The sequence below is a fragment of the Pagrus major genome, chromosome 8 (assembly GCF_040436345.1).
Source record: "Pagrus major chromosome 8, Pma_NU_1.0".
Classification (NCBI taxonomy): Eukaryota; Metazoa; Chordata; class Actinopteri; order Spariformes; family Sparidae; genus Pagrus; species Pagrus major.
In genome coordinates, this window is record NC_133222.1 from 27,785,896 (window position 1) to 27,807,125 (window position 21,230).

The 21,230-nt window shown below is 37.8% G+C and overlaps 1 protein-coding gene across 4 annotated transcripts; it reads left to right on the top strand.

The window, feature by feature from the left end:
* Nucleotides 1-123: 123 nt before the first annotated feature.
* On the top strand, nt 124-20,923 carry ccdc73 (coiled-coil domain containing 73). 4 transcript variants are annotated; one of them, XM_073471356.1, is made up of 21 exons: nt 124-223; nt 2,284-2,373; nt 2,844-2,972; nt 5,924-5,995; nt 6,135-6,206; nt 6,305-6,340; nt 6,530-6,604; nt 8,745-8,783; nt 9,928-10,063; nt 11,154-11,233; nt 11,706-11,828; nt 11,960-12,019; nt 12,258-12,362; nt 13,450-13,560; nt 13,684-13,824; nt 14,668-14,887; nt 15,106-16,856; nt 17,616-17,715; nt 17,905-18,056; nt 19,406-19,494; nt 20,255-20,923. In XM_073471356.1, exons 1-21 carry the CDS (start codon nt 215-217, stop codon nt 20,424-20,426), a joined length of 3,762 nt encoding a protein of 1,253 aa, XP_073327457.1. In that variant the 5' UTR covers nt 124-214; the 3' UTR covers nt 20,427-20,923. The 4 variants fall into 4 exon arrangements, with proteins under 4 accessions (XP_073327457.1, XP_073327458.1, XP_073327461.1 ...); XM_073471357.1 differs by having other exon boundaries at nt 17,905-18,032; XM_073471360.1 differs by lacking the exons at nt 17,616-17,715; nt 19,406-19,494; nt 20,255-20,923 and having other exon boundaries at nt 17,905-17,997.
* The last annotated feature ends 307 nt before the right edge of the window (nt 20,924-21,230 follow it).

The following is a 21,230-nucleotide window of genomic DNA, read 5'->3' on the forward strand; positions in this document are numbered from 1 at the left end:
GTGCGTCTTGTGCAAATTGCGTTTATGAACACTGTTCAAGTGTCCTCTCTGCCAACAGCTAACGCTAACCGCTAGACTTGGTCTTCTCAATGGCAGCCTGTTACAGAAAGCTGAGCTTCCTCTGAGTGGGCGCCATCTTGTTGTTTCCCTGGAGGCAGGAGGGCGCTGAGGGGAACCAGTCTGGGCCGGTTCATGTTCGTTACTTGCTGGGCTCATGTCAAAGGTAATGTAGCTGAGCTATATCAACGAACCACAATCGTATGAGATTATTTCACTTAAAAAAACAAATATTGTAATTCCTACTTATTCCTTATTCAGTGTTTTTAAGGATATATCTTAAAATGAATGGCCATAGTTAGCCATTAGCAATATTTATGCTACCGTTAGCTAACGTTTCACTGAAAATTAGCTTTTGGTTAAAGCTACATTTTTGGCTTATGTTTAATTCTAGCGTTGATTCAATAGTAAACTGTTTGATAATATTGTTTTCTTTAATTTCTGTCATTTTGATGATTGAAGTCAAACTGAAAAGCGTAATATTAGAATTATACCAAATGTATTTGAGAAGAAATTGATTGTGACTAAATAGGGTTTCACTAGCTATCTATCTAGCTAAAACTGTTAGCTGCTGGACGTTAAGAAAGTCAAAGTGGGAGAAGAAAAGGTAATGTTAATTTGCAAAATGTCTGTAGAGTAACTTCACCTGATAAAGGAGCCGAATACGTATGAATTACAATAAACAATGGCTAACCCAATGTTAAAAGAGAATTGCAGCTTACAATTAATTTACCAGATAACTTGCCCCAGATTTAAAGAAAAAAAGAAGCATTTGTAAAGAGCTTGTTATTTTGCTTTTAGTTACAATATCAATAGAGAATGGAGCATAATTAGTATATCACTAGTCTTTATTGATAGGTTGTCAAAAAACTACCATCGTTAGACATTAGATCTGTGTAATACTGTAGATATTTTCCACAGCAGACATTTAGACTTGTCACAGTAGGAACAGCACGGGTGTTACTAATAACATTAACGATATCTCTGTTCTATTCCTGTAAGCCACCATGACAATGCTATAGTTAGACAGTGTGAACAAAATCAGCACCCTGAAAATGAAGCAGCTAAATGGAATTCAGCCATCATTAATTTTATTTCGTTCACCTGTGCTTTTACTTTGACATGACAAGATGTCTTCTGGGAAAAGGGACATTTTTTAGTACATGTTTACACCAGTACTGCAGTATTTCAGTTATTGTATTGCTGTAAGCTATACTGTGATTACTTGTAATACAATCTCATGGCTTCGGTTTAACTTTCTTTTCCGCTGTGCATTACAGAACATTAACTAACATAACTCATCCAAAGCTAATACAGACATCATGTTGCTTGATAGAAATGTTCCCGTTTAATGGATAGCAGTTCTTTTAATTTGTCTTTTTCATGGCTTAGAGATGGTGGTTAATACCTGCTCAAGTGAATCACAGGAGAAACAAATAAAGACATTGTGGACTACTCCCTCACTCACAGTCACATGCACATTCACAGTGTGCACATAGGACACACGCACACTATCACTTTGACACACTAACGGCCATTTTCACACCCCCTCCCTCCCTCCTCAGCCTGGGGTCACACTGTCATTTTACGATAGTAGCCAATTCTAGCAGGGATCATTTAATTCTCCAACATGATTGATACCAGCGCAGGTTAAATGGGAGAAAAAAGGTCTGTTCTATTAAGAGATCAGTGGCTAGTGGAGACCTCCCACTTAAATAGTCATATCTCTCCATAGGTGTGTGTTTGCACGTATGCAGTGTGTGTCTCACTCAGTTTCTTGGTTACGTTGAGGGGACAGAGACAGTTGCACAGGACCATCCACAGGTCAAATTAAATAACCTAGATAATTTAAAAAGCATTGACAGCACAATTTGTCCATTCAGTGTTATTGCTATGACCCCTATTAGTGTCAATGGGCTGGTTCATGTGAACCTAGATGGCTTATCAAGGTGTTATCTCCTCACTGCAATGGAAGTGGTGTAAAACAAAGAAAGAAAAAACCCTAATGTTCATTTCAAAGCCATTAGGTTAGATTGTAGTGATTGAGAAACATTACGAGGCTTTAATGTGCTAGCCTATTATTTCTAATAAAATCATTTGGCAGTAAAAATTGCAGATGAGGAAGTAATTATAAGCTTATAAGTGGAAAAGCAGAGTGTTACTGCTTATTAAACAGCCAATTCTATTAACCTTTTTCAACAAAAGGTTTTTTTTCTTGATTAACAGGCAGCAGAGGCCCAGTGGGACCTTGGGCTGCCCTCAAACAACATCATGGATCTCAGTGCAGACTCTGGGACACTCCCCACCCACACCGCTGTAAGTTACAACTTCTGACAGTAGAAGACAAAGCAAAAACATTCATCTATGATTTGTTTATTCATTTGAAGATTTGATTTAAATAAAAAATCTTTTGATATGAGTAATTATAAGGTCTTCTCCTCTTCTCAGTTTTGTTCTCAGACACAAAACATGGAATATTTTCTTTTAATTTTTTGCATATCAATTAAAAGCTTCAGGACACCTATATTAGTTACACTGCTAAGCTGATGAATCACTCACTGAAGTTGTTAAACTTTTTGCTTTTTATTAAGTTAGGCTGTGTACTCTTATTGTATGCTGGAGGAAATGACTTTGAACAAACGCTGTCTTTGTATTACAGCCTCTGCATTTCTCTGACAATCTTAAATGAACTTTGAAATGAAATGAAATTTAGCCTGATTTTTTTTTTGTCTTTTGGATTATGTAAGTGTTTGAATACTTAAGAAGCTCTATCTTTTCTTATGCAGGTAGGAGGACTTGCGTTGGAGCAGGAACTGTCTTGCTGTCAAACAGAAGGCAGAGGCACCATCTTAATGCAGCTGTTGGAATTTAAAATGCATCTACTTGAGGTTGTAGAGGAGCTGCATATACGGAGGGTATAGTAACTATTGTTTATTCTTTAATATAAAATATTAATTTTTTATTAATTTTTCAACGTAAAATGTCTATTTCTTAGTTGTTCTGACCAAAATGTTGAATGAGTGTAGAGCTGAGTGTTCACTTAACTCATTTCATTGAGTTGCTAATGAAGTTTGAGAGTTAAAACTATTCAGAGACCATTCTTTTTGTAGTTTAAAATAAACTACAAAAACTTTTCACAATACTGAAGACAATGCAAACCCTGGTTAAGGTTAGTATTACATTTTCTTAATTTCAGTTAATTTAACTTTTAAGTAATTATTTAACTTAAAGGGGTATTTCAGTATTTTTAAACCCGTGCCCTATATTTACATGTTTTGGTGTGAAATTATTTATAGTTACCAGAAAATTTCGAATTGGTCCAGCAGATCCCCTTAGCTGGCAGCACGGCTGCAGTGGCAACAGGGTAATCCTTTGGGGCAACTCCAACCAAGAAAGTTTTGTCCACTTAAAGTGCTTGTTTTTGTTACTGACAGACTAATGTTGTGGGACATTATTTCTGTAATGTCCCACAACATTACAGAAATAATTCCTACAGAGAGAGACTTTTTAAAAAATATAATAAGATCTGTTTTCTTACCAGAAACACAAGTCTCATTCAAGGAGTCTCTCTCTGAAGTCTCGCAAGCCGAGTGGTTATTGTTGTTGGATCATCCAGATTGTCAAAACCGGTTAAATATGCAGCCATGACTTGAATAAATAAATAATAAAAATTGTGCTGGCAGTTCATCTTGATAAAGTCCAAACTCCTCTCTCCAACTTTGACTCACGTTTCCACCGTTGTCTTCTTGCAACAACTCATCTTGCCAGATTTCAGAACGATACTTCTCTTTAAATAATACTTGTGTGTTGGAAACAAAACAGATCTAATTATTTAACAAACAGGTCTGTCTCTGTAGGAATTGTTTCCGTAATATTGTCAGACACTTAGAATAACATCCTCAGCCTGTCAGTGGCAAAAGAAACACTTTCAGAGGACGTAACTTCGATGGTCAGAGTTACCCCAAAGGATTACATTGCAGCTGCTGCAGCGATGCCACGGCTGCCAGCTAAGGCGATCTACTGGACTGATTTCAAAACCTTTGGTAAGTATGAATCATTTACACACCAAAACACAATACAAAAAACAAAAATACTGGAATTTCCCCTTTAAGCTCAGTTTACTGACATTTTTAAGTTTTAACCTCTTGAAATGATTTATAGTGTATCTTCTAAAAAAGGACAAAATATCTGTATTGTTTCAGAATTGCTTATTTCCTCTCTACCTCTGCATCATATCACTATTTACTGAGTAGAACTTAGACACTAATGGCTCTCTGGCTAAAGAGTAATTTCATAGAAACAGTAGGGGAGTTGCTATCATACGTCCTTACAGGAAGTCAACTGCCCCTTTTGGCCATCTGGACAATAAGAGCCAGCTCGGTTTGATGCACATTGTGTCAAGATGGGGTTCACATAAACCATCTGGCCCCTGACCAATAAGTAGAGAGGAAATTTGTTTGCAAAAATAACAAAAATAAATAATGCTTTCTACCCTCCAGCAAGGACTTTAAACCAGACAACACACTCTGAGAGTGCTTAAAGGTTAGGGGAGCAAAAATGGGATGTTGGTCGTTTGTTGCCATTATGTTTTTATTGTTATAGTCATGTTAACTGGGACACAAAGATAAGATGGTATATCAGTCTTATCCTCCTCAGGCGCTGCCGCTATCAAAGTAGCACTTTGTAGTTGTGTCATTCATTGGGGGTGGGGGGGTGGGGTGGGGCGGGGGGGTTTGAGAAGTGAGAGGATGTCATGATGGTGCCGGACATTCCTGAGCAGGTCAAATTCCAATGGGTTTGTTTTCTTTTTTAATAGAGTGCAACCCACTGCTGTAGTTGGTGAGAATGTGGTGTACTGATATACTGTATGTAGAAAAAGATGTTGTTAAAGGTGAGTGCTGTAGTGGATAAATACTGCACATCTTTTAAGTGTGCATATGATACTTAGTGTGAGCTGAGAAGCCTTTTGCAATATTCAAATAAAGACTGTTTATTCTCAGTGAGATGTAAATGAAGACTTATTATCACATTAACAGATATAATGGAAAACTTTAAGATGAACTATGTCAAACTTTTCTCACTAAACTATTACATAAAACATCACTTTTCCAGGCCAAGATACTTTATTTCCCTTTTTAATGTCCAGTAAAAACCAGCCATTCAGAACAGCAATAAAACAGTAGAGACATGAATGGCAAGTATATAATGTTAACAACCATGAATTTTCACATAATAAGTAAACTCACATATTATGAGATATTGTTTAGCAAAATATAAATTAAAAGGTTTTAGTGCCCTGAGTTGATCTGCAGCTGCCTATTTTGAATTACATGGATTACCAGGCCAGCATCTAGTGTCTTTCCTTTTAACCAATTACACACTCTCTCTCTATAACACACACACATAATTATTTCTCTGTGGAAAAATAACAGCTTTATCTCCTGTGCACTCCTTTGTTTTAAAGTGCAGCGCCACGCTGGTAGCATAGTTTAATAGGAACTTATAAAATAAACTCAGTGAGTTAACCAGCTCCCACATGCACATAAAAAAGTCCCATGGATATAGAGAGCAATTGACTTTTACCTGCTTTCTCTGGGGGAAGAGGGAGGATAGGGATGGCTTTCCACAAATATCACCTCCCCTCTAATGTTCCTTTTTCTCTGTGTGCATCTGCAAAAGATACGCAGGAATGAACCAGAAAAACTTTGAACAGTGTGATGTGCCCACACAACGGAAGAGATAATGGATTTTCAGTTTGTACCATGCTTGCTGAGATAACATTGTACCAGCCATCACCCCATCTGATTTCATAGCTTGGATGGGTGATTATCAGCTTTTACGTAAATTATGTCTTTCCATGGTTCAGCATGCAGAGACACGCTTCGAGGATCAGATCAGTAAACTGGTGTTGGAGAAACAGGAGCTGGAGTGGGAGAAGGTACGGCTGGGCCTAGCTTGCTTTACATCAACATCTCTAATAGCTATATTTAGGTACTTTACTAAAGACCATGTGTTCTTGTATTCTTATTTAGCAAATAGTAAATTTTTGATTGGTGTCGACTTTTCCTGTATAACAGGAATCCCGACAGCATCAAAGTGAAACCATGGCTAACCAGCACACAGAGTCACTCATGAATGTTAGGAAGCAGGTATGTTGTCACTGCATGTTACACTTTTTATATCTAAACATCTGAGACTTTCAACAAAGCATTAAACCCTTGAGAACAATTTATTTTCTTTTCTCAAGTTTCAGGCCAAAATAAGACACATTGAGGAGGAGAAGGTATGAAGAGCGTATTTCCAAACACGTCAACTTGATACTCACAGTATTTTATTCAATTAATGTTTTTAGTGGAGTAGTAAATTCACTCATCTCAGTTGGACAATCTTGGCCCTTGGAGTGGATTCTTCTCTGCTGTGCTTAGATGTTTATTGCTTTTTTGACACTCGCAATAATAATCTAACATTTCAGGGCAAATACCAGGTCAGTGCTGAGTTAAAAGACAAGGAGATTAACAACTTGAAAGGAGAGTTGAAGTCGCTACAGGTACTGAGTTTTGCAACACTCTCTATCTCTATCGTCTCTATCTCTCACAAACACACCAGCACTCCCACTCATCCCATCACCTTCCTTCCTTCTGTCTCTCACTTTCTTTAAAATCAGGAGAAAAAAACAAAACAGAATTTGACTGGTCATAGAGGTAAGTAAAGAAATTTGGCTCATGCCCGACCAGAGTCAAGGGCATAGGGTGTTAGTGCAGAGGCCTGACACAGTCTGGCTCCCAGAGTGTTCATCGTCAATCTTGACACCACTAAGGTGATATACAGCCGTCCCCATGGTCCGCTGCACTTTAACAGCCCAGCCGTGTTACAGAGACAATAGAGACTGTTTTTGATATTCTATCTGGGAGACACTGACTGCCGTATTTGGCCAAAGTGAGGCCCAGTTGTTTTCATTCCTGGGACACGGTCTGGTGGACTCCTTTAATTTAACACATTTTCACATCAATGGCAGTTGGGATTGAAGTGATTTAATTGCCATACGTGGACGATCTGCTAAATAACTAAATTTAGCTCCATTGGAACAGTATGGTTCAATTAATCTATTAATTTAATCTAAATAAATCATGGCAGCAGTTGTTTTAATCTCAGTGAATAACCTGGCTGATGAGTATCCCTAGTAATATACTTCAGTCTTTATAAGTCAATCAAACAAATACTAGGGCTATAACTGCCCACTACTACATTCATATAAAAGGCAAATCTAATCTTAATATAGACAATAGGGACCCTCTTGTGTTTCCCTACTTAATTATTTATTAATAATTAAGACTTTATTTTTCAGTGGTCATGAATAACACATGAAGTGTATTTTAAAACAATCATGTGACTAAAATCAACAAGCTGCTGCATTCTCTCCTGGAGTCTTTGGAAACAGGCTGGTAGACTGAGCTTCTCAATATGACCCCTTTAACACAAAACAAAACCTTTGTCACTGACTGCATAAGCATATGGCAAAAGAATATGAACTTTTGTGTTGCTTCATTTGATGTATCATTACAAAATGTAATTCAATATTTTGAATCCTGACCCAGCATTTGACAGAAATCCAAAAATCCATAACCCTCCTGACCCATAAATTAGTTGCAACCCTTAAGAGTTATCTGTTGACCCCCCTGGTGGGGGTCTGAATCCCCAGAATGAGAGCCCCACTGATACACTTAATAAAGTGCTGGTTGTATAATAAATGATCCCCAAAATCTGACACTGTTATGGTAGCCTGTAAACACAAAGGTTACTTTGATAACTATATAAAATGATGATTATATGAATATAATCATAGAGCTCTTACAGAAACTGAATCTGCGACATTTTTAAAAATCAATTCATTGTTTCAGTATTTTCTGATTTTCTATCATTAATGATTTTGAATCATTGTAAATGTAATATCTTTTGGTTGGTTGGATAAAACATATGGTCTTTGAAGATGTCTCCTGGGATGCAGAGTAATCAATAGTGAAGATAATCATTAGTCGCCCTATATCAATACAAAAGAAGCACATTCTATCAAATATGTTACATATTTGTATGTAGATAATTTACAATACAAAAATATGCATACAGTTATAAATATATATCATAAAAATTATATACAGATACATTATAAAGAGTTTTTGTGTTCAGGTTTCATAAAATATGACTAATCACAAATTAATATACTTTAAAGTTGATAAATGTAAACAATAGTGTATGTTGAGAAAACTCTAACTAAAAAACTCCAATCTAACTTTTTTGGAGCTTTCAGTCATATCACATGATCTTCTTCATTTGATAGAAGTTGCCCAGTTCTTATAAAATTGCTGTTTTTTAAAAAAATATCCGTGAACACTTAAAGGATCAAAGTTCATTCTTGACCTTGGAAATAACAGTTGACAAATCAATCTAACCTGAAGCTCCATTCAACAGCGGTTTTATGTGTGTGTTGTATAATTATCTGGCATTTTGATTTCATGTGTACACAAATGTGGTATATTTGTTTAATGTACAGAAAATCTTGTCACTGGTGATTGTAACATATCAGTCTTTCACCTTTGAGTGATGAGATGAAGGTTAGTAACACATATTGCTCTTATCATCAGAGCTAAAACCCTTTATCTTGTTGATTTTCTTTTACTGCTGTTTTGCAGTTGCTGAAGTATAACTTGGAGAAGAAATCAAGTGAGCTGGTAAGGAAGTATTTTCCACTTGTACAAATTGTTGACAGTGGATAGGTGGGAGGGAGAAAAATTAAAAGAGGAGGATGAGAGACTGGTGCTAAGGAGAGATGGGTTTTGAGGGAAGAGCTCATCAGGAGTAACGGATAGGGAGTGTGTGACACTTTGAACTGCCAGCACAGCAGAGAAAATATCTCTATTAAAATATTTTATAACTGGGCCTCGCTCGGTTTAACCTTCTTCACATAACAGTGGCTCAGCAGAGTGAGAGGGAGTCGAAGCAAACTGGTGTATTGGAGAGAGGGACGGGGGCAGTGAATATGAGAGTGAAGGGAGTGAGGGGGACAACGAGATAGAGGAAAAGAATCTGCTCAGCTTGATACAGACAATCAAACAGTAATGGCAGTCTGAGGAGCGATAAAGCGCTCTGAGGCATGAGCTGAGTTGATTCCTTCACTCCACAGAGAAAGACAGACACGAGCTGTGTTAAAACATGATCCTCTCATTCAATTGACAGCTGTTTTCCCTGTAGTATTCTGTCTGACAAAATGAGTACAGACACAGCCAGCAGTAATTTACTCAGCTTAACAGACGGACTGAAGTTAAAAGAAATCCACCTAACAGAACCTCTAAAACTCACTAATTTACATTTGACATCTCGTATGTTGAATCAAAACCAGCACGTGAAAATTTGGGTTTTACAGGGGGTTATGTGTGAGACTATTCCTTGGCAGGATAGGTGGCTTCCTGGAGCCTTGTCATCACTGTAGCAGGTGGATTTTTTTACCTGTGGACAGAGCCAGACTAGTTGTTTCCCTCTGCTTCTAGTCTTAATGCTAGACCAAGTTAACCAGCAGCTGGCTTCATATTTAACACATGATACATGAGAGTGGTATCGAACCTGTCATTCTTGGCAAGAAAGTGAATATCTGTATTTCCCAAAATGTTGAAACACACATCTTACATTTTAACTTCTCTATTCATTAACTTGTACTGGCAGTATTTTTCTGTTTAGCTTGGAACATGTTTTGTTGTGGTGTTTCTTAACTCTACTTGCACAGATCTGTGTGTCAAACAGTAAACAGACAATTGCAACTTTTTCTCTCTGTAGAGAGCACTCATTTCTCTGTCCGCTTTAACTGTTCCCCTTCCACAGGAACAGAAACTGGTGTTGCAGAACAAGTCGAAAGACAGCCACTTGAACCAGCTGGGGGAGATTGAGAAACGGTTCAGTGCTCTGTCGAGACAATGTGCCATGGTCAAGCAGGCCCACGAGAAACTAGAGCAGAATGGTAATGAACGTATGGATAACTGGATCCATACACAGAGAGATGGATAAATAGTTGTTCTTTTTTTGTTAATGCCTGTAGGTTTACAAATTATACTATGCTGCGATGACACAACTGCTGCAACTACAATCTACATAGATCAGGATGTATACAGTATGTGTATGAGAATGTGCTACTGATAGTTACTGAGGCAGTGTGTGTGTGTGTTCAGTTTATTAGATCTTACCAAAATGGGCTCTGTTTCACCCCAGAGCAGCCTGAATTCTTTAGGGTATGAATGTAACAAGGTGCTGGAAACAAATCACAGGGATGTCGGTCTGTGCTGATTTGATACAGTGCTGTGACTCAGCTCTTTCAGTATTTTCAGCAGCACACTAATTCCTGCAAATATCTAGTTTCACTTCATGTCAAAGATATTATTTTAGGGTCGAGATCTGGGTAATGTGCCACAGAGCTTTTTTTGACCCAACAAAATATCCCCACAACACTAATATCAGCAGGCCAGGATCTGTGGATCCATGCTGTTGACAGCAAATATGCATCCTGCTGTTAAATGAGACATTTTGCTGCTCTTAAGCTATCCACTTACACAACAATGTGTCCAATGTAGCTTACTGTACTTGCCAGCTGACAATAAAAGGAAACAGGCATTATTTAATGCTGCTGAGTGTTCGGAGTAGACCTTCTCAAAGCACACAACGTGGTGATTTTATTAATATGAAATGGTAAGCCCTAGATGGTTAACTGCCAAATCTCAGCTTTCACATCAACTTACATCATGTGTCTTTGCCATCATATGGTTCAGTCAAATATTACAAAAAACTCTACACTCTGTTTGTAAATGTATGTGGGATCCATCTTTTAGAAGAGCAACCTCCTTATTTATAAAGAGAGGCCGATTTCATATGTCATGTTTACATATTGTATATGTGATGTGAATGTTGACAATAGTAGACAAGTGCTTCTCTGGAGGCAAACACTTACACACACATCACTGTATATGCTGTTGAAGTACATTAGCTTGCGGTTGTTGTCAATTAGTTATGTCGTAGCATTATTAATTCTGGCGTCTTACCGTTTGTAATTGTTACAGTTGATGAGGCCATGAAAAGAAATAAGAAACTGAATTCTGCAAATGAAAAACAAGAAGCAACTATTGAATCACTGAAGAAGGTATGTGGGGAAGTGGACGAACATTTTGAAATATTTTAAACAAAATGTCATCACATTTTAGTTAATATGTATAAATGTCTGTCACACAAAATGCTTTTGCTCCTGAAGTTGTTGTATTTGTCATCCTGTATCAAAGCCAGTCAAAATCCATAGTTTCCCAAGAAATAGTATTAAAGGAATGATATTGTAAGAAAAAGTATTGTAAGTAATAAAAGGTGCAATAAGCAATTCTGGAGAATTCTGGAGTTTGTTGATTGTTGTCTCATTCCCTCATAACCAACGCTTTGAGTTGTCGAGTCAGGCAGGCCACCAACCCAAGCATCGGTATTTGACGACCTGGGAATGAGTCAACAATCAACTATCTCACACATTGCACCTTTAAACAACAGTAATCAACTTGAATAATTTCAGAGAAAGCAACTGGAATAGTTTTGTACCTTTTGATATGATTGAATGTATGGTACTTTTTCAGGAGTTGGAGGAGGTCAGTAGCAAGCTGATCAAGGTCAAGATGTCCTCAGTTACACTTGATAAGAACCACAGTCTAACAGGCAGAGAGCAGCGTATACAGCAGCTGCACCAGAAACTGAACATGGTAAATGACTTAATAGTTTATGCTAGTCCCAAAACACTGACACTGATCTCAATCATATAAAAATCAAACAATAGTTTTGACAGTTCAGACTATGATGATGTGCTATTTTTCTATTTCTTTTGCATGTTTAGGAAACTGAAATGAACAAGCAACTCATGGAGGAAAATGTAGCTGTGCGAGCAGAAAAACAGGTAAACTAGAAATTAGGAAGGGACCCATGTGACCACTACCTCAACCTTGACTTTCTTTTCCACTGATACTTTTTCACATTTGAAAGTGCTAATGTATTGTCATGTAGTAGCTTCATTTTGACACTGAATAGTGTGTGTGTGTGTGTGTGTGTGTGTGTGTGTGTGTGTGTGTGTGTGTGTGTGTGTGTGTGTGTGTGTGTGTGTGTGTGTGTGTGTGTGTGTGTGTGTGTGTGTTTAGGAGGTGATGACGTCTCTGCAGCATACCCAGCAGCTGTTGTTGACTCAGACACAGACAGTAAGGAGAGTAGAGCTGGAGCTGCAGATGCAAAGAGAGCAGTACCAGGTCAGAATTTGACTCTTCATATTGTACACATGTACAAAAATACATACTTATTCTCATATTTGTAAATTAAATTGACTTATTTTGGATAATTCTTTCTTTCCACCTGAGCAGAGATTTATACCATATTTCCCTGTCTTCCACTATACCAGTTATTGATGTGTTTGTATGGATAACATTTAAATTAAAATGTAATTTAAAATTAGATTTTAGATAAATTCCACCAATTTCAATCAAAATTAAATTTAGATTTTGAGCTGAAAGTAGCTCAAATGCAGATAACAAACCAGAAAAGAAGAGAAACCTTGAAAGTCAGTACCGAGCACTCATACATAATTTTATTAAAAGATTAAGTGTAACTTTTTACATTTTTGCAGTTTGATGTAAAAGTTTGAAAGTAGCTACAGTAGCTGCAGCTACAGCTGCAATATTAGACGAAGAGGGATGAAGGAAATCTCATAGATACAACTGTCTATAATGAATGATATTATTCTATTATACTGCCATGTTAAACAGAAAAACAACAGCTCCTTGAAAAAAAAGCTAAACTCATATGGTGATACTTTTGTTGCCTTTATCCATCATTTTTATTCTTTAACTGATGTACATAAATGTACTTCAGAATGGATTTGAATGATAGAGGACATGTAGTATTTCTCCTGGTAAAACCCTGCACCACCTATTGGTCCCGCACACATCAGGAATTTTTCAGGGTCTATTTAAATGATTATAGTGTGAATTTACACAAGGACAGAAATAAATGACGACCATCGTTTCTTCTCATAAATATGATTAATGTATACATAAGTGAATATGGTTCCTTCCGCAACTGAATGATAGTGTGTTTATTCTCCATTTTCTCCACAGTTTATTATTCTCTTTTCATCGCTCTCTACCCCCTTCTCATTTTTAATTCACCTATTCATTAATTTATTAAAATCATTATCAAAATGACACAAGCCAACTGATTTGTATTAGCAAGAAGCCCTCTCTCTCCCTGCCCTGTTTAAGACCTTCTGTTCACGTTAAATAAACACATAAAAATTTATTATTGCATTAAAAATCCTATGGGTGATTAATTTTATTGCAGGCCCTTAAGCAGGAACATGAGGTGATGCGAGAGAAAAGCAAGGCAACGGAAGACAAGGTGGTCCAACTGATGGAGAGCTACACTGCTTCCAAGACCAGCTGGGACAAAGAGGTAGAAGAAAAACTAGACCAGTATGATGGGGACATTTTTATATAACAAAAGCACTCATCAGAAAAATCTGACACTAGTGATAGTATCTTTTTAAATTTGTCTCTGTACCTTTTTATTAAACAGAAGGAGGTGTTTCTGGATCGCATCAAGAGTGAGCAACAGGAACTTCAAGCATTGAAGGAAGCTTACAACGAGCTTCATCAGAAACACACTGAACTGTCCTCACAGGCCAAAGTGCAGACTCAGCATATTTATGAACTAGAGGTACAGACACAGGCAGAAACATATGTACAGTTGTACATAGTAGTAATGTTACCACAAATACTCATACAGAAAAATAAAAAAAAGATGAATGTAAAACATTAACCAAGTCCTAAGGAGATGTATGGCCAATCTGTCTACTGCATAATACAACAAGCACTTCCTCAATAGTCTTATGGATCAAAAAGTTTAAAAAAAAGGTTGTCTTAAGTAAATATTTCAAAGAAAAAAATGTTAACAGACCAGACCAAACTGCCTTTGAAGGGCTGTTTTTCAGCATGGTGCTTAGAAATAACACTGAAATACAACAAAAATGAGCGTGTACCGGTGCAATTTAATAAATCCATAAACTTCTTACAATTATGTAGCTTATCAAGTTTTTGGTGAAATTGATTTTCAGTTTGTAGGCTGTGGTACCATTACTGTTAACACTTGAAAATGTTTTTAACAAAATATTTGAAAAGAACAGTTTGAAATACACAAAAGAAATCCCAGATGAACTGTAGAAAGTTCAGGGATAGAGTGGTTCATCGGACAACATTATTTTATTAACAGTAGAGACAATAAAAGCAAGTGTAGTTGAATGTGACATCCAACACATGTTGTTAGTAACACCAACACTTGTTAGCAAAATAAAAACATTGCTAACTGAGTAAAAGGTTGTAATGTCAGAGAAAACTTGCCTCAGTTCATACAACTAGCTCAGGCCAGTGCTATTTAACATCCTTGCACTGTAGTGTGAGTGAGTGAATGAGTTTGGTCACAGCTGCAGGTGTTGTGGTAAAAAGGTGAAATATAAGCAATTGTCAATCCTAAGCATTTAGCTGTTTATTTTTCTCTACACAGCGGAGGGACAGCAGTCAGAGCCTCAGTGTTTCTACCCAACTCTTTCCCACTTTAGTGGAGGAAACAAGAGGAGAGGAAACCTCTAATGAACACATCTCCAGCTCTGAGCCACCTGGCTTTGGCAGCCTGCAGCACTTGGCCTCCAGTCAGACCAAAAAGCCAGACTGTCTGGAGGACACCGAAGCTTTGACTCAGCCAGTAGCCTCTGGATCACCTGGAGGTCAGACAGTTAAAAATAAACATACAGAAAAAAAAACATATGTTATGACTTGTTATGTCATAACATAACATAACATAACATGACATAACATTGCTATGACTTTTATAATATTTTTACATTGTTTTGTTGATATTTATGAAGCTAAGGTATTTTTATGACCAGTACAATTGAACAGTGGTTGAAAACCAACTCAACATGAATGTTGTGTTCTTTTTTAGAACAAGAAAGCCCAACCCCCCATCAACAGTCTCAATTTAAACAGCCCCTAAACACATCAAACCTTCACACTTGCCCGCCTAACAACAACAACCTTTTCGAACTCTGTAGTCTATCTGGAACAACAGGCAGTGACAGCAACGTGTCAAACAAATACATCAAAAACTCTAACACAAGTCAGAGTGATCCTGATGTAGTTTCAGATTTAATTAATACTGCTTCCTCTGCGTCTGATAATGGTCTGCTGATCAGCAGAGGTAGCAATGTGAGCACCACCTCAGGTGCATCAATTTCTGGCCACATGTCTGCTGATGGATTTGGAGACTTACTGAGCAAAGAAAAGAGTGATGGAGGTGAGAAAGAACTGGGATGGAAAGATGAAGTGGAACAAGGAAAAAGCAACAGAGAAGAGGAGAAAAGAAATGAGGTGCAGCAGTGGAATAAAGAAAAAGTCCAAGGGGAACATGTAAAGTTGGGAAGAAGCACTACAGAAACGAGAGGAATGCTCATGGCCAAAACAACAGATAGAAAAGAGGATATCAAGCGGTCAACAGAGGATTCAGGGGACACCAAACAGCCTGAAACAGAAACAAAAGATAGAACAGAAGGAGAAGGGACAGATGGAGTGGAGGAGAGAGAAAAGACAGGGCCACACACTCCAGAAATGCAGATACGGGCCCAGACGACTACTGATACGACTACTGAGAAGAGCGACACACAACAGGTCATTGACTTCATGGACACTGAGTCACCACTGGCTGCCTCTGAGCCCTCAGACTTCTCAAAGAGTCTGTCTCACGATGTCAGTAAGATGGTTGCTGACTACAGGCTTGTGAACAAAGTATACGAGATGAGGAGAGAAGTACATGCCTTCTGTTCTGATGAGCACCAAAGTGTCAATGATGGACCGAACATTCAAGAGGTTCAAGGCTGCTGTCATGATGAGCCCCAAACCTTTGCTCAAGATTTACTTCATCAAGTGAATGAGAAAACCATGCAAGAGACGCCATCTGACAAATCCATAGCCAACATCCCCACTGAAGTTTTTAAACCTCTGAATCAGTCAAGTGTTGGTAGCTCACAGACCAACACTGCGGGATTACCAACTCAGTCAGATAATATTGTCAGTATCCAAGGGTTAGAGACAAATGCAACACAAACACAACCTAGTAATCCTTCCATCATAACCAGAAACATGGAGCAAACAGATGAAATGTGTGATGCACATGTGAGGGAAGATTGTGTATTAGTGACAACAATGATTGAACCACGAGCATTACCTCAAAGTCAGGAGAGGTCAGAGCGGGAGTGTGGACAGTTGAGGTCTCTGGTAACCGATGATGAGGATGGTGATTCCAGTGCGTCTATGAAGAGGGAAGGTCAGTCAACTGTAGACACACATGAAAACGATACCTGTGAGACTGTCCCGGAACATGTGAAGAAATCTGACTTGAAGGATGCCTGTGTTGATGCCACAATTGATAGTGAGACCATTGAGTCTGAGGTTGAGACTGGCAGCTGTCAGGAGCACATGAAACATGAAAACGTTGAAAACACTGGAGATGAAAAGAAGACTAAAAGAGATGTCTGTCCAAGTCATGAGAGTGATACAACACCTGAGACCAGCAGTGCGATATGCTATGTGCATTCTACAGCAAAAGAAATGCTGCTTGAAGACACTAATGAGTCATCTCTGCCCAGCAACAAAACTTACAAGTCGTCATTAGACTGGAGCTGCTCACAGAGAAAAACAGTAAGCTGAGGCTGATGTCTCTGTTTTGCATCAGTTTGTTCAGATATTACAATTTAAAATGCTAACATATGTACGATGTTAAAAATAGTTGTGTCTTAAAGCTAGAATAATGGTCAAATGAACATTAAAGTTATCACCCAAAATGTCAGATGTAAACTTCCAGTAAGTATTGCAGCACTCATTGGGCTTCAAAACGTCTGTGAATGCACACACTGTTCTACAGGACAGTTTTAATCAACATTTTCAATTGATGGTTTTATTTTAAAATAAGTGGTTTAGATACAAGTGGTCAGTTAGGGATATTTACAATAACATCTGATTGTCTAATTGCTTATGTTGCTTATCTTACTTCACTAGATTATCAATTATCTAATCAACTTTTCTAGTTCTTTATCTTATATGTATTTTTGTTTATCCATCTATTCTTTGTTTTGTATGTTCCACTTTGTTAAGCGTCCTTGGGTACCCTGAAAGGCGCTATATAAATTAAATTTATTATTATTATTGTTATTATTATTATTATTAGATTATAAAATTGTGACTTAAGGTATCGACATTGTTACCTAACCCTAACAATATTACATTTTCATGTAGTAAGAGCAGAAACACTGGGACTGATAGTAAGGTCTACCAGAGGTTATAAAAATCTAAATTTATGTGCCATTTAGACTTACAAATGTGTTAAAGCACAAAAAGACATATCATTGGATGCAGAATCAGTACTTTTAAAGTGGTTATAAGAAAACATTGTTTTTTCAGGGATCTGTTGCATCTGAGCAGAATCAAAGTGGTCCTGTTGGACTCCTCAGTCATCCTTCCATTACAATGCCCAGGTTCCTCAAAAGCAAGCATAACAAAGGTGATGGTTGTGCTTATATGATCCATTCAATTTAAAAAGCTTTATGCCCTTGAAGTAGAGCTGAACTGTTGCTCCACTGGTAACCTCTTACAGACTGAACTCAGAGTGCATCTGCAGTTCATACCATCTCTAATGATCATTCATTCTTACCTTCTTGCTGTTCTTGTTGTCTCACCTCATTCTTCCTAGTCCCCTTGGTGATTGCCAGTGCGTCAGATCTGTTGAATGCCTCCAGTGTCTGTGGGACTGCGGCTTCCTGGAGGAGACACAAGCAGGGAGAGTTGAAGGCCATGGGAGAGACAGCAACAGCAGACATGGTCAGTTACAGAAGGTGTTATGAAGTAAGGAGCTGCTTTTTTATGACTTCCCCACCAACTGATACTCAAAAATGACATGAAGCTCCACACACTATAAACTGACACACTGATCCCAATGTTACAGGTAACAGAGATAAAACAGCACTGATGATTAAAAAGCCCCTACAGTACATCTCATATGATGTATTAATGATTCCTCACTGTATGAACTCAACTCACAGCTATGTGGAAAATTTTCAGCTGTTGAAGCCAGTGTCCAGGTATATTTCACCACAGTAAAGCCACAGCATTGTTCTGCATTACAACTTGATGCTGAACAGCAGGAAATGACCACAGTGTGATGTTCACATAGAAACATATGAGCCTCCTCAGAGGAAGTTAGAATGGCCCTTATAAAATATTTTCTCTATCAAATAAATTGGTCAGGTCGTTTATGTTCCACAGATTCTGAGCTTCATCACTTTATAAAATATGTGTGAGTCGACCTCAGGGGAAATTTGTGCTAGAGCTTAATGAATATGTGTTCTATATCAACCTGACATGCCCTCGTAATAACTACACAATATAATGCTTTTTCAACATTTTTGTTGTACAATAAGCTCAGAATGTGAGAGCAAGCAAATATGAGTTCAGGCCAACACATTGAACAGAATGTACAGAATATCTGAGAAAGATTTTAGACATATAAAACTTTGACAAATGTAAAGTCAGGTGTTGAGTGAAAGGACATAGCTGATACAGTATATGCTGAACTCATAGACGTCCTGTAGACAGCCAGACAGACAGAGAATGAACGACCTGTGGAAGAAAATCGAGCTAATGATGCTTGGGTACCTCTCCTCTCTCACTTACTCAGTCATTATCCATCTCCTCACTCTCTCACTTCATCATCTGTCTCTCACTCACTCACTTTCTCCATCCTCTTGCTAATTCTCTTTTTCATTCTCTGCTTCACTTTTTCACTCTCACACACTTGCATGCTCTCTTTTGTCACCATCACCGCAAACTGTCACTCTCTGTTTTATAAGATCCAGGTGCTGGCAATTGAGGGAGATAGAGTACAACATGACTCTGATAGTTAAACAAATTGTAGTGAGGGCCAGAGTCTTTATTTTCTGCAGACTCTGAACACTGGGAACGTCACACAGAGTTCAGTCCGGCTTTCTCTGGCCTGGATACTGTTACATCTCAATTGCCACTGGTTATTGTCTCCTCTGCATTTGTTTATCAGTTAATGTTCCCGAAGAGGCACTGAAGCTCGAGAACAAATGAATCCTTTAACTGCTTTCTCCACAGCTAACTACAAGACAAACTGTTTCTCTGTAGATGTTGGAGTTCTACTGTTTGTACTTTTTGGTGTCACTTGCACACAGGAGAGCAGAGCTTCTCTGTCCATCAGTTCTTTTCCAGTCTCCACATCCTCCGTCACAGTCACCAGACTGCCATGGCAGAACACCCCAGAGTAAGTCCACTTACCCTACATAAAGAGGACCTCGTAGTGTCAACTAGAAAATATGCTCTGCCTTGTACTAGAGTTCAAACTCGTTTTTGGTGGTCATACAAACACCAGAGAAAGTTGATGAAGGTTCTTACTTATCTAGGTCATGGTAATTCTAAGTGCTATATCGTAGGCAACTGTTGTATTCAAGAAACTGAAAAAGTCCAGTTGCCTACAATATAGCACTTACAATCAAAGAAAGTTGTGTTTCAAAGTAGATTTGACTGTTGTTGCAGATCATCCACAATCACACTTGTTGTTTTACCATGATGTGGTCTCATTTCTAGCCAGCAGAATAAAAACATCCTTGAATTGTCCTTGATCATTTATAATTTATTAAAATGATGGAATTAAACACCAAATTAACATAGGACAAGGATATAGATTTTTGCATTATTATATATTTGACAAACAGTAATATTTCTGCAGAGAAAACCTGCCAAAAAGGTAGCCTGATGCTATTGCCCCCTTCCAAGAGTAGTGAAAGTGAAGTGAAGCGCACAGACAGTGAGGACAAACACAAATTAACGCTGAAGCACCATGAAGTTACAAAAAGTATGATATGTTGACACAATAAGTTATAAATATCAGTCTTAACTCATTATTTTAACATAATATGAAGGTGCTTCATAATTCTGTCAAGTGTTTTTCTCTAGGAGTTCTGTCATTGGAACGATGGTATTATAATTTCTAGAAAAGCTAATGTAGTTTGTCTTTACACCAGGTGTAGCAGAGCTCAAGCTCCAGGTCCAAGTTCAGGTTTAGACTTGGAACTATCTTGCTCCCAGGAGAGGGAAGACCAACAGTCATCATTCAGAGCCCAGATCTCCAAAATTGAACAGTTTCTCAACACAGAGAGGCTCCGTCTGCCAAAAAGACGAAGAACTGACAACTAAAAACATTAAAACTTACTGTTCTATTAAGGGATGCTACTGTATCTGTAGTTACATGACAAAGGTCTTCTTCTGTAGCACATATTTGGTAACTACTGGTAGTCCAGGTTGAAATGTTCTGAAAGCTATCACTCTTATATCAATGCATTAATTATTCCTTTGGACTTCAATGATTCCATTCTGATTACCTTTCAATGAGTACAGTTTATAAATGTAAAGGAGCTTGTCTGGTTTTTGGCTTAAATCATTTCCTGTTCACTTTACTGTTAACATTTCAATGTTTTATTTGACTGGAAAACTGCACTATTCATTTGTTGTTGTGGCATGTCATTGTATAACTATAGCTAGGCAGGAGAAGAGGGGATTGATTATTCCATTGGACATTTATATGACTTAACTATATTTTAAACATTTCAACATACAGTTGTATGTGTATAAAGCAGTGTTGAAATGTATACATTACCATATATACTTTTAATAAAATGTTTGTGTTACATTTATTATTTGATAACTTCATGAAGTTGTCCATTGTGTCAGTTGTTTTCCCAATAATCTTGGCAGTGAATTTGGTTCTAATATAATATGTTGCTCCCTTCACAAGTATATTTTGACCAACAAATACAGTACAGCTAACTCTGTAATGCCTCATTGACCAAAGCAACAAAACTTGGCACAGCAGACTCTACAGATAGCTGGCAGTTTTTTATAGGCAAGGAAACAACAAAACAAGTGTGTTACATTTGGTTTACTGGTGTCATGTATTTACAGTCATGCATGTCACGGCAAACAGCCAGACAAATAAACAGC

Bases quoted from the DNA above. Each gene is read 5' to 3' on its own strand.
- ccdc73 (XM_073471356.1), top strand. The intron at 2,973-5,923 runs GTATAGTAACTA...TCCATGGTTCAG, and splicing joins AGGAGCTGCATATACGGAGG to CATGCAGAGACACGCTTCGA. The intron at 6,207-6,304 runs GTATGTTGTCAC...TCTTTTCTCAAG, and splicing joins TCATGAATGTTAGGAAGCAG to TTTCAGGCCAAAATAAGACA.